The sequence below is a fragment of the Chiloscyllium plagiosum genome, chromosome 16 (genome assembly GCF_004010195.1).
Source record: "Chiloscyllium plagiosum isolate BGI_BamShark_2017 chromosome 16, ASM401019v2, whole genome shotgun sequence".
Lineage (NCBI taxonomy): Eukaryota > Metazoa > Chordata > Chondrichthyes > Orectolobiformes > Hemiscylliidae > Chiloscyllium > Chiloscyllium plagiosum.
Window position 1 is genome coordinate 67,118,262 of NC_057725.1, and position 13,972 is coordinate 67,132,233.

At 42.0% G+C, this 13,972-nt stretch overlaps 1 protein-coding gene across 1 annotated transcript in view; it reads left to right on the forward strand.

The window, feature by feature from the left end:
- Window positions 1–5,636: 5,636 nt before the first annotated feature.
- Window positions 5,637–13,972, forward strand: part of LOC122558125 (mucin-6-like) — a gene marked incomplete at its 3' end in the record, with an annotated part of 278,951 nt that continues 270,615 nt past the window's right edge. The window contains exon 1 of the mRNA XM_043706443.1: window positions 5,637–5,775. Within this exon, the coding sequence (XP_043562378.1) occupies window positions 5,637–5,775 (139 nt within the window). The remainder of the gene's footprint in view (window positions 5,776–13,972) is intronic.

A 13,972-nucleotide genomic window follows, 5' to 3' on the forward strand; every position in this document is an offset into this window, starting at 1 on the left:
AAACACCATCTCTGCAGGCAATAGTACACTAATTACAATAGTACACCATGTCTCATATCTTGTTCAGTCTGCTGATACTTTAAAATTAATGAATTGGTGGCACATTGTTTTTACCAATGCTGTTAGATTTCAGATAATGTGGTGGCAAACTCACATGGCAATCTTTCCACTTGGCACCAACATCTTAAAAACAACCCATTGTAAGAAATACTTTTATTCTGACACACTAAATAAACTTGAAAAGATCACTCTTTGTTTCCACAACGACCAGACGATATATTTTGTGTATCTACCTGACGATTGGAAATTTTGTGAAATACTCCATTTCAAGAAGAAAATTATTACCTCTAACATGAAATAAGTTGGTGCCAATCTTTACGCATGGATGTGAAGATTTCATGGGGAATCAGAGGTTCTTTCTATTGATTGGGTCAATAATCCCTTGTACGTTTGGAGTACCAGGTTCATAAGATTGATCTGCAAGACACCTTCAATCTTAATGTCCACAGTATGGCTGGAGAAATCCTGCAAGATATCATCTCTTTCTTTAGGTTGGCCAGTCACCTCAGGGCGTTCTGATGTGGCCATTTTGCTGCACAGTTTATATTAAACATAACAATTGTACCATAGAACCTTTAACAAAAGCTTTTGTAACTGCAAAGGAATATTTGTAAGCGGTTGTACCAATTTTTTCTTGTTGTTGGAGAATTCCTTTCCAAGAGGCAGATGTGGAATCTGATGCTGCTGATGACCAGGGCTCAGTTCTCACACTTAATATTGAAATAGTTAACCTGGGCCCTTGACAAACCTTTTGACATGAAGGTCACTGCCTTCTCTTCCCACACATTGCATATGCCGAATACTTTCAAGGGCATATCAACACCTACTCCTGGTAGGACTGTATGTTATCCCTGGTTTGATCGTTCTGATTCACATCACTTCTAATGATTCAATCATTTGCTGTGGTCTTCCTGCTACAAACAGGACGCACATTTTTATCGCCATGTTCCCAATAGGTCTGTTTACTCAGTGAAATTAGATAGTTAAGCAACCAAAATATTCTACAGCTGCTGGCACTGTTATGTGTCCTCCTCATTCCTCCGTTATCTCTTGGTCTGGGCATATTCCTGTGGCAAATAAATTCTTGTGTCCGACATTGACCTGGCTCTTCTTACTATTAGACATGAGGCCATTATAACAAGCAGTTGGTATTAGAGAATGCAAGTCAATGAAAATGAAGGACAGCATAATGGCTCAGTGGTTAGCACTGCTACCTCACAGCACCAGGAACTGAGGTTCGATTCCATCCTCAGGTAAGTGTGTGGAGCTTGCATATTCTCCCCATGTCTGCATTGGTTTTTGTTGGATGTTCAGGTTTCTTCTCACAGTCTAAAGGTATGCAGGTGAAGTGGATAAGCCATGTTAAATTGGTGGGGGGTGGGGGGCAATGGCCGAGTGATGTTATTAATTAAGCTCCATCTGCCATTCCTCTGCCCATTGACCCATCTGATCAAGATCCTGTTGTACTCTGAAGTAACCTTCATCACAGTCCAATTATGGTATCACCTGCAAACTTACCTCCTATGTTCACATCCAAATAATTTACACAAATGACAAAAAGCAGTTGACCCAGCACCAATCCTTGTGACATACCACTGGTCACAGGCCTCTAGGTCTGAAAAGCAACTCTCCACCACCACCTTCTACCTTCGAGCCAACTCTGTTTCCAAATGGCTAGTTCCCTTGTATTCCATGTGATCCAATCCTACCATGAGGAACTGTTGAATGCCATATTGAAGTCCATATCCACCGCTCAGACATCATCAATCCACTTTGTTACTCAACTTCATGAGAAATGATTTCCCACATACAAAGCCATGTTGACTATCCCTAATCAGTCCTTGCCTTTCCAAATACATGTAAATCCTGTCCCTCAGGATTCTCTCCAACAACATGTCCACCACCGATGTCAGGCTTACCAGTCTATAATTCCTTGGTTTTTCTTACCACCTTTCTTAAATAGTGGCACCACATTAGCCAACCTCCTGTCTTCCAGCCACTCACCTTCTCATATATTTTAGATTGTCTACAGTGTGGAAACATACCTTTTGGTCCAACAAGTCCACACCAACCCTCTGAAGGGTAACCCACCCAGTCTCATTTCCCTACATTTACCCCTGACAAATGCACCTAACTCTATGGGGCTATTTAGCATGGCCAATTCACCTGGCCTGCACGTCTTTTGGAATGTGGGAGGAAACCGGAGCACCTGGAGAAAATCCCCACAGACACAGAGAGAATGTGTAAGCTCCACACAGACAGTCGCCTGAGGTGGGAATCGAAACCAGGTCCCTGGTGTTCCAAGGTAGCAGTGCTAACCACTGAGTCATTGTGCTGCCTGTGACTATCGATGATAAATATATAACAGGAAAGGACCCAGCAATCACACCCCTAGCTTCCTACAAAGTTCTAGGGTACACCTGATCGGTCCTGGGGATTTATCCAATTTTATGCATTTTAAGACATCCAGCACGTCCTCTTCTGTAAAATGGACATTTTTCAAGATGTCACTATCTCTTTCCACATGCTCTATATCTTTCATGTCCTTTTCCCAGTAAACAATGATGCAAAATATTTGGTTAGTATCTTCCCCATCTCTTGCTGTTCCACATATAAGCTGTCTTGCTGATCTTTGAAGGCTCTATTTTCTCTTTTGTCCTTATTGTATTTATAAAGTCCCCTTGGATTCTCCTTAACCCTATTTACCAAAGCTATCTCATATCCCCTTTTGCCTTCCTGATTTCCCTCTTAAGCATTGTCCTACTGCCGTTATACTCTTCTAAGGATTCATGAGATCTCTGCTATCTATATTTGGCACATGCTTCTTTCTTCTTCTTGACCAAAATCGCAATTTCACTAGACATCCAGCATTCCCTTCATCTTAACAGGATCATACTGTCTCTGGACTCTCGTTATCTCATTTTTGAAGGCTTCCCATTTTCCAGTCATCCCTTTACTTGCGAACATCCACTCCAATCAACTTTTGAAAGTTCTTGCCTAATACTGTCAAAATTGGCCTTCCTCCAATTGACAACTTTAACTTTTAAATCCGGTCTATCCTTTACCATCACTATTTTAAAACTGATAGAATTATGGTCGCTGGCCCTGAAGTGCTGCCCACTGACACCTCAGTCACTTGCCCGGACTTATTTCCTAAGAGTAGGTCAAACTTTGCACCTTCTCTATTAGGTACATTCACAAACTAAATCAGAATTTTTTTTTGTGAACACTGAATAAATTCCTCTCCATCTAAACCCTTAACACTATGGCAGTCCCAGTCTATATTTGGAAAGTTAAAATCCATAAATATAACCAACCAATTATTCTTACAGATAACTGAGATCTCTTTACAAATTTGTTTCTGAATTTCCTGCCAACTATTAGGTGGTCTATAGTACAGTCCCAATAATGTGATCATCACTTTCTTATTTCTCAGTTCCACCCAAATAACTCCCCTGAATGCACTCCCAGGAATATCCTCCCTAAGTGCAGCTGTAAAGTTATCCCTTATCAAAAATGCCAATCCCCCTCCTCTCTTGCTCGCCCTTTCTATGCTTCTATAGCATTTGTATCCTGGAACATTAAGCTGCCAATCCTGTCCATCCCTGAGCCATTTCTCTACAACTGCTATGATATCCCTGTCCCATGTTCCTATTGATGTACTGAGTTTATCTGTCTTCCTTGTTCGGCCTCTTGCATTGAAATAAATACAGTATCAAAAGTGTGGTGCTGGAAAAGCACAGCAGGTTAGACAGCATCCAAGCAGCAGGAGAATCGACTTAGAAGCAGAGGAGGAGAACTTCTTCAAGGCAGGCATCCGAGGATGCTGCCTGACCTGCTGTGCTTTTCCAGCACCACACTCTTGACTTTGAAATAAATACAGTTTAATTTATCAGTCTTACCTCGTTCTCTGCTTTGTTCCTGCCTTCCCTGACTGTTTGACTTGCTCCTTTTCCCAACTGTATCAGTCTCAGACTGATCTCTTTCCTCACTGTCTCCCTGGTCCCTCTTCCCTTTGAGAATATTCTGCTCTCTCTGTAAGCTATCCTTGATCCTGATTCCAGGGAGTCAACATGATATTTTGATTTCTTGCTGTTGGCCGTAGAAACGTATGCCTGTCCCTCTAGCTAGAGCATCCTCTATCACAGTCAATCTATTCATTACATTAGAGTCAGTCTTGGTACTGGAAACTTGGCTGTTTGTACTAAATTCCTTTGGAGTCCACCACCCCCTACATTTTCCAAAACAGCACACTTGTTTGTTTTGGGGATAGCCACATGAGACTTTTGCACTACCTGTGTCCCTTTCCTACCTTTCCTGGAGGTGACCCATCTACTTGACTGCATCTGCAGTTTTTTCCCCTTCCTATAACTGCAATCCATCACACCCCTGAGCCCCTGGAACTTCCTTGTTGCCTCTAACTGCCACTCCAACCGACCCATGCAATCTGATAGGATCCGCAACCAAATATACTTACTGCAGACATCATCATCAGTAACATAGTAAGTCTCCCTAATCTCCAACAGCCAACAGGAAGAGTGCATCACTCTACTCATCTTTGTGCCTTAACAACATAGAGACCCAGGAAATAGCACAGTTTTTCTGCTCTAAAAAACACTTATCCAGGCTAACTTAGTACCTTTGTTTTATGTTTTTAAAATTTAATCAAGAGACTGAGGTCAATAAAACATATAATCAAAAAAAACCCAGTCTCCTCACTATTGTAGATTTACAAAGAGAAAGAATAGCAAGGTTGCACTTAAAATCTATGCATTTATCTGCTCTTAGCTGTGAGCTCTCTCACACAAATTCCTCCAAGTTCAGCCGTGAATTTCGCTGTTTGTTAATTTTTCTTAGATACACACCGATATTTTAACTCAAACAGTAAAGGCAGAAGCTGTGCAGATTCACTGCTGTGTTAGACAGCAGTGTAGGTTTCTTTCTCATTTCATTCCCAGTTACCTTGACTATACATCTTCACACTCTGCTTCCTCTAAAGACTCTCCCAGTTCCTCCATCTCCGTCGCTTTTGCTCTGATGGTGCCAACTTCACCAACGCAGCTTCTGAAATGTCAGTCTTCTTCCTGAACCGAGGATTCCCCAACACCATAGTTGACAGGCCCTCAGCTGGGTCCGACCCATCTCCTGCTCCAGCCATCAACCCCTTTCTTCCCTCCCACAACAGTAATAAGGTTCACCTTACCTTCACTTACCATCCCGAAGGAAGAGCGAATGATTCTAAGTCTCAGTTTTGTCCCCTGTCCTTCTTGGAACTTAACACAAGAAGAAAACAGTGAGGAGGATAAAATCTGGGTGAGTTCACCGATTCATGAAAAGAAAAGCAGAATCATGACCTAATTGCAGATCTTGGAGGCACTTCAATAAAAAGAAGAAAGTAAAGGATATCATTGCTTCACCAGAACAGTTAGCAAGCTATTAACACTGATTACAAGTGACCTACACAGAGGGAAATGCTTTGAGCTAAAGGTGTTTACACCAAAACCACCAGGCCGTTTCAGGAATACCTTGTATTAAATAGGAAGAAGCAAGGTTGCACTAAAATTTTCATGTATACCATGCTACGCAGGCCCTTTCTATTTGAAGAATTAGCAGCCAACGTTGGCACCATAGGACTGTATGACATAAATACAGAGAGCTGGAACTCTTACAGAGATTTCCATTATTTGGTTCAAGCCCTTGAAAGTGGAGTTGCAGGTAAATAGGATAGTGAAGAAGGCGCTTGGTATGCTTTCCTTTATTGGTTTCCTTTATGTAGCGGCTGTACAGGACATTGGTTAGGCCACTGTTGGAATATTGCGTGCAATTCTGGTCTCCTTCCTATCGGAAAGATGTTGTGAAACTTGAAAGGGTTCAGTAAAGATTTACAAGGATGTTGCCAGGGTTGGAGGATTTGAGCTATAGGGAGAGGCTGAACAGGCTGAGACTGTTTTCCCTGGAGCGTCGGAGGCTGAGGGGTGACCTTATAGAGGTTTACAAAATTATGAGGGGCATGGATAGGATAAATAGGCAAAGTCTTTTCCCTGGGGTTCGGGAGTCCAGAACTAGAGGGCATTGGTTTCAGGTGAGAGGAGAAATATATAAAAGATATAGAGATATAAAAGGGGCAACCTTTTCACACAGAGGGTGGTACGTGTATGGAATGAGCTGCCAGAGGATGTGGTGGAGGCTGGTACAATTGCAACATTTAAGAGGCATTTGATTAAATTAGATTCCCTACAGTGTGGAAACAGGCCCTTTGGCCCAACCAGTCCACACAGACCCTCCAAAGAGCAACCCACCCAGACCCATCTCCCCTCTGAATGATGCACCTAACATTATGGGCATTTTAGCATGGCCAATTCACCTCCGCAGCACATCTTTGGACTAAGTTAAAAATCACAAAACACCATGTTATAACCTGGTATTGTGTGATTTTTAACTTTGTACACCCCAGTCCAACACCGGCATCTCCATATCATCTTTGGACTGTGGGAGGAAACCGGAGCACCCAGAGAAAACCCATGCAGACAGGGGGAGAATGTGCAAACTCCACACAGACAGTCACCTGGAATTGAACCTGGGACCCTAGTGCTGTGAGGCAGCAATACTAACCACTGAGGCATTTGGATGGGTATATGAATAGGAAGGGTTTGGAGGAATATGGGCCGGGTGCTGGCAGGTGGGACTAGATTGGGTTGGGATATCTGGTCAGCATGGACGAGTTGGACCGAAAGGTCTGTTTCCATGCTGTACATCTCTATGACTCTATGACTCTCAAAGTCGAGTAAGATTGAAAGGAACAAATAGGCACTTGGAAAGCAAGTAAAATCTCGATCAAATTGAAAATCAAGGATGAAATTCAAGGAAAATGTTGCAAGGCTAGGTCAATGCCTTATGCAATTCGACCAAAGATTGAGGCAGAATTAGAGAGGCTGGTCAGGAGAGGAGTCCTTGAGCCTGCTAAAATCTGAGTAGGCCATGCCTATTGAACTAGTGATGAAGAAAGATGGATTGGTACACATCTGCAGTGATCTTGGGGGTCACAATTGGTACAGTACTTTGTGCCTTTAGTTGATTACATATAGACTAGACTAGCTGAAGGTCAGTTTTTGAGTAAAATTGAACTTAGTTAAGCCTATCTCCAGATGAATATAGATCCCGAGTCATGACTGTAACACATAAAAGGCTATTCAAATGCAAAAGATTTCCATCTAGACTCACATCTGCACCTTTGTATTCAAACGTGCCTGTGATCAGATTTGGTCAGTTGAAAGGAGTCTAGTGTTTCATAGACAATATTTTATTCATGGGAAGAATTGCAAGAGAGCATCTCCACAATTTAGACTTGAAGATTATAGTCTAAGAGTGAGGAGAGTCAAATGTGAATTGTTTTAAATCTTTCATTGAAAATTTAGGCAATATTATTGATGCTAATTAAAAGCCATAATTGAGGCACCAGCACTGAAAAATGTAAACTGAAAAATGTGTTGCTGGAAAAGTGCAGCAGGTCAGGCAGCATCTAAGGAGCAGGAGAATCGACGTTTCGGCCATAAGTGAAGAGCTTATGCCTGAAAAGTCGGTTCTCCTGCTCCTTAGATGCTGCCTGACCTGCTGCGCTTTTCCAGCAACACATTTTTCAGCTCTGATCTCCAGCATCTGCAGTCCTCACTTTCTCCACTGAAAAATGTAAACCAACTATGATCATTTTGGCCTTGCTAAATTGCAATGACAGGCATTCCCAAATTTTGCAGCCATTCTCAAGCTGTTACATAATTTATTATGCCACAAGAATTGGAAATGAGAAGATTGATGGGTAAAAGCCTTTATTAAAGTCAGAAGTCTTGACTCATTTTCACCATTGTAACTACCATGTGATGCATCAGTAGGAGCAGTCATTCCTCACATATTATCCAAAGGTGAAGAGGAGACATGAGCTTTGGCATCATGATCATTAAGAGTCGAGAGTGTGGTGCTGGAAAAGCACAGCAGGTCAGGCAGCATCCGAGGAGCAGGAGAATCGACGTTTCAGGCATAAGCCCTTCATCAGGAAGCCCTTCTCCTGCTCTTTGGATGCTGCTTGACCTGCTGTGCTTTTCCACCATTACACTCTCTACTCTGATCTGCAGTCCTCACTTTCTCCATCATGATCATTAAGTAAAGCATAAATAATCTATGCACAGATAAAGAAAGAATCTCTAGCCATTACTTTTGGCAATAGCTGATTCCACCAATACCTGTGTGGCCAGGAATTTAACTGAGGCCACAGACTATTGATCACAACATTTGGGCCTCATGCAGGATACTTTCTCTAGCAGTGAAGTGTGTGCAGAGCTGGGTATTGTTACTGTAGGCTCACAATGATACAGTCAGTTCTGATTAAAAAAAGCGATAGTCCCAGTCTCGTACAATCTCACATTATAAGAAAATCATGCAATAGTGGCTCAGTGGTTAGCACTGCTGCCTTGCAGCGCCAGGGATCCGGGTTCGATTCCAGTCTCGGGCAACTGTCTGTGTGGAATTTGCACATTCCCCCTGGTTCTGCATGGGTTTCCTCCCACAATCCAAAGATGTGCATGTTAGGTGAATTGGCCACGCTAAATTGCCCATAGTGATAGGTGCATTAGTAGGGAGTAGGTGAATGGGTCTAGGTGGGTTACTCTTCGGAAGGTCGGTGTGGACTTGTTGGGCCGAAGGGCCTGTTTCTGCACTGTAGAGAATCTAATCTAATCAATAGTGCGTCATTTTAAACTATTGGGGCCAAATTCGCACTAAAGCCAATACAGTTAAGGAAAATTTGCATTCTGCAAATAATGTTCTAAATTCTTCAATTGCATTAAAGCCAATTTGCATTGAAGAAACGTGCTATAGCAGAACCAACTGTCCAATCCAACTTACATGGGATGCCAATGGGCTATCTCGAACAAAGAACAAAGAAAACTACAGTACAGAAACAGGCCCTTCGGCCCTCCAAGCCTTCACCAATTCAGGTCCTCTATCTAAACCTGTTGCCTATTTTCCAAGGATCTGTATCCCTCTGCTCCCTGACTATTCATGTATCTGTCTAGATACATCTTAAATAATGCTATCCTGCCCACCTCTACCACCTACACTGGCAATGCATTCCAGGTACCCACCACCCATTGCGTAAAGAACTTTCCATGCATATCTCTCTAAAACGTTTCCCCTCTCACCTTGAATTCGTGCCCCCTAGTAATTCAGTCCCCCACTCTGGGGAAAAATGCTTCTTGCTATCCATCCTGTCTGCTTCTGTCATGATTTTGTAAACCTCAATCAGGTCCCCCTCGACCTCCGTCTTTCTAATGAAAATAATCCTAATCTACTCAACATCTTTTCATAGCTAGCACCCTCCATACTAGGCAACATCCTGGTGAACCTACTCTGCACCCTCTCCAAAGCATCCATATCCTTTTGGTAATGTGGCAACCAGAAATATACACAGTGTTCCAAATGTGGCCAAACCAAAGCCCTTTACAACTATAACTCAACCTACCAATTCTTATACTCAATACCCCAACTGATGAAGGAAAGTATACCGTATGCTGTCTTGACCACTCTATCAACCTGCTTGGCCATATCAGGGTACAATGGACCTGAACATCCAGATCTCTCTGTACATCAATTTTCCCCAGGGCTTTTCCATTTACCATATAGTTCACTCTTGAGTTGGATGTTTCAAAATGCATCACCTCACATTTGCTCAGATTGAACTCCACCTGCCATTTCTCCACCCAACTCTCCAATCTATCTATATTCTGCTGCATTCTCTGACAGTCCCCCTCACTATGTGCTAGTCCACCAATCTTCATATCATCTGCAAACATGACAATCAAACCACCTATACCTTCTTCCAGATCATTTTTGTATATCACAAACAACAGTGGTCCCAGCATGGATCCCTGTGGAACACCACTGGTCACACTTCTCTATTTTGAGAAACTCCCTTCCACTACTACTCTGTCTTCTGCTGCCCAGCCATTCACTATCCATCTACCTAGTATACCCTGGACCCCATGCGACTTCACTTTCACCATAGCCTACCATGGGGAACCTTATCAAACGTCCAAGTATATGACATTTACAGTCATTCCCTCAACAATCAACTTTTTCACTTCCTCAAAGAATTCTGTTAAGTTGGTAAGACATGACCTTCCCTGACAAAACCATGTTGCCTATCACTAATAAGCCTGTTTTCTTCCAAATATAAATAGATTTTATCCTTCAGTATCTTCTCCAGCAGCTTCCCTACCACTGACATCAGGCTCATCAGTCTATAATTACCTGGATTATCCTTGCTACTCTTTTTAAGCAAGGGGACAACATTAGCAATTCTCCAGTCCTCTGGGATCTCACCTGTGTTCAAGGATGCTGCAAAGATATCTGAAAAGGCCCCAGCTATTTCCTGTCTCACTTCTCTCTAATCTTGAATAGATCCCATGCGGACCTGGGGACTTGTCAACCTTAATGCCTTGTAGAATACCTAACACACCTGCTGCCGCCATGACCTAGAGTAATCAAACATCTGTCTCTAACCTCAACATCCCTCTCCTCAATGAATACCAATGCAAAGTACTCGTTAAGAATCTCACCCATTTTCTCTACCTCCTTACATAACTTCTCATCTTTGTCCTTGAATGGGCCAACCTTTTCTCTGATTACTCTCGTACTTTATATATGAATAAAAGGCTTTGGCATTTTCCTTAACCCTGTTAGCTAAAGAAATTTCTTGACCCTTTTTAGCCCTCTTAATCCCTCATTTCAGATTGGTCCTACTTTCCCGATATTCTTCCAAAGCTTCGTCTGTTTTCAATCGCCTAGATCTTATGTATTCTTCCTTTTTTCTCTTAACTAGTCTCACAATTTCACCTATTATCCATGGTTCCCTAATCTTGCCATTGCTATCCATCACTTTCATAGGGACATGCCTGTCCTGCACTCTAATCAACCTCTCTTTAAAAGTGTCCCACCTTTCAAATGTGGATTTACCCTCAAACAGTTGTTCTCAATCCACATCCAGTTCCTGCCAAATTTTGCTATAGTTTGCCTTCCCCCAATTTAGAACTCTTCCTTTAGGACCACTCTCAGCTTTGTCCAAGTATATTTTAAAACTTACAGAATTGTAATCACTACTCCCAAAAGAATCCCCTACTGAAACTTCAACCACCTGACCAGGCTCATTCTCCAACATCAGGTCCAGTACGACTCCTTCACGAGTTGGATGATTTACATACTGCTCTATAAAACCCTCCTGGATGCTCCTTCTACATTCTGCTCCATCTAAACCACTAAGCGAGTCCCAGTCAATGTTGGGAAAATTAAAATCTCCCATCACTACCACCCTACTGCTCCTATATCTTTTCATAATTTGTTTACATATTTGTACCTCTATCTCACACTTGCTGTTGGGAGGCCTGTAGTACAGCCCCAGCATTGTTCCCGCACCCTTCCTATTTCTGAGCTCTGCCCATATTGCCTCACTGCTCGAGTCTTCCATAGTGCCCTCTTACATTTCCTTCACCAAATGAGTCACTACAAACAGTTCTTGTGGAGACATTTTCTACTTCAAACAGTCAGGAGAACTCTGCTAATGGCAAGACAAGTTACAAAGTAGATTATCTGTTATTATCAAAAGTGGTGGACATGGTATGTCGTGGATAGATCACAGGAACAACTACAGAACTGAAGCTGGAGCTATCTGTACAAGCAGGATGTTCCCTGTAAGGAGTGAGAGCCAACTGAGGATATGTGCATTAAATTAACTGTACAAAAGTCACTGTGGCAATGTCTGAATGAAGGGATAGCCAGAGGCATGAGTTTGCAGCCTACCTCCATGAGTGCCATTACTCCCATGAGAATGACCAGAAAGACCATGGCAAAGAATCCTGACTGACTACTACACCAGAATGTTTGAAGGGTGAAGGTTGTTCATAGTGGTTGACACAAATACTAAATGACCTGAATTTACTATCATGAAGATGACATTGGAAGATTGGTGGTGATTTTTGCCAGGTTTGATTATTAGGAGCAACCTGTTAAAGATAATGGTCCAACAGCTTATATTATAAGAGTTTATGAATTCTTGAAAGAAGAATGGAATTCAACATATCCAACCACAGATGGTTTGGAAGAAAGGCGTGTTCAGGTGCTAAGACATTCTTTAAAGATAACTGGAGAACACTTTCCAAAAGATTGACTTAATCTTTGTTAACATTTGTGAGTATGTCGGACTGTCCCTTTAAGCGTCTGATCATTGTAACTTTGCTTCCTGCAGATTGATAACCTCCTTGATAAAGCTCTTGTTGTTTAATGCTTCAGCCTCGCAGTCCTTCTAGGAACTTAACATTTCCAGATCAATTTGACCTCAGAAGAATGGTTGTCACTCTTTTGCAGACTTATAAACTCAATTATGGCAAATATCTTTGGTTTGTGCAATAACATTAGCAATTTGATTCACATTGCTCATACAGAACATTTGTTCAACTGGCAATTGAAAGTGGTTCTTATTGAGATCTTCTTCATGTCTCACTATCTTGTCAACATTGGGGTATCTTCATGGAGATTCAGGTGTGTGTTGGCAGTTTTCATGGTGCTTTGCCTGTTTTCCCTCTGCATTTGGCTAATCATCATTTTTTGATGTATGCTCCAAGCTTGTCCTTCTGCATTGCACACAAACTACACACTTTGCTCAAGTGCTGATATGTAAACTGCATTGGCAAGGTCACATTTACAAGGCTTTTTAAACTTCTGGGCCTTGGCATCACATGTCACTATTGGCATGAAGGCACACATGGCTTCAAATGTCCTTTGATAGTTAAATAATGTATTAATGCTACTGTTTTTCTGAAAGAAATAAGGTAGGAAATAGGAGCAAGAGATGGCCTTTCAGCCCTTCAAACCTATTTTACTGTTTAACCAAATCCTGACTGATCATCTACATCAACACCATTTTTGCACACTGTCCCATATCTTTTGAAGCATTTACTACTTAGAATTATCTTGACCATACTCAATGACTGTGCTTCCACAACCCTCTGGAGTAGAGAATTCCAAAGATTCACTACGATCTAAATAAAGAAGTCCATCCTCACCTTAGTCTGAAAGGGCCCACCCAATATTCTGAGATTGTGACTCTCAGACCCAGACACAACAACTAGGGGAACTGCCTTCCCTGCATCTACCGTATGATGCCCTGTAAGAATTTCTAAAGTTCAAACAAGGCTACCTCGCATTTTTCTCAACTTTAGCTCCAGTTACATCAATCAGACCTCTTAGGTAAATCCTACAATTGCAGGAACCAGTCTTGCGAACTTTGGCAAGAACACCTTTCCTTGGGTAAGGAGTCCAAAGTAATGCATTATACTCCAGACAAGATCTCAACAAGTCTCTATATTATTGTAGCAAGACATTTTATTCCTTTGCAATGAATTCCAACATAGACAATGTCCAGATTTGGACTGACAAGTGACAAGTAACATTCACGCCAAATGAATGCCAGGCAATGAACAACATGAGGCAATATAACCATTGCCTCTTGATAGCCAATGGCATTACCATAACTGAATCTCCCAGTATCAACATCCTCGGGGTTGTCATTGACTAGTAACTCAACTGGACTTGCCATATAAATGTCCTAGTGGTATTCTCGCTTGGCTGTTAATCCAGAGACCCAGGTAATATTCTGGGAACCCACATTCAAATCCCACCATGACAGATGGTATAATATGAACTCAGTAAAATTTGGAAGTAAAAGTCTACTGATAACTGTGAATCCATTGTCAATTGTTGGGAAAACCCATCTGGTTCACCAATGTCCTTTAGGGAAGGAAATCTACCATCCTTACCTGGTCTGGCCTACATGTGACTCCAGACCCTCAGCAATGTGGTTGACTCTTAA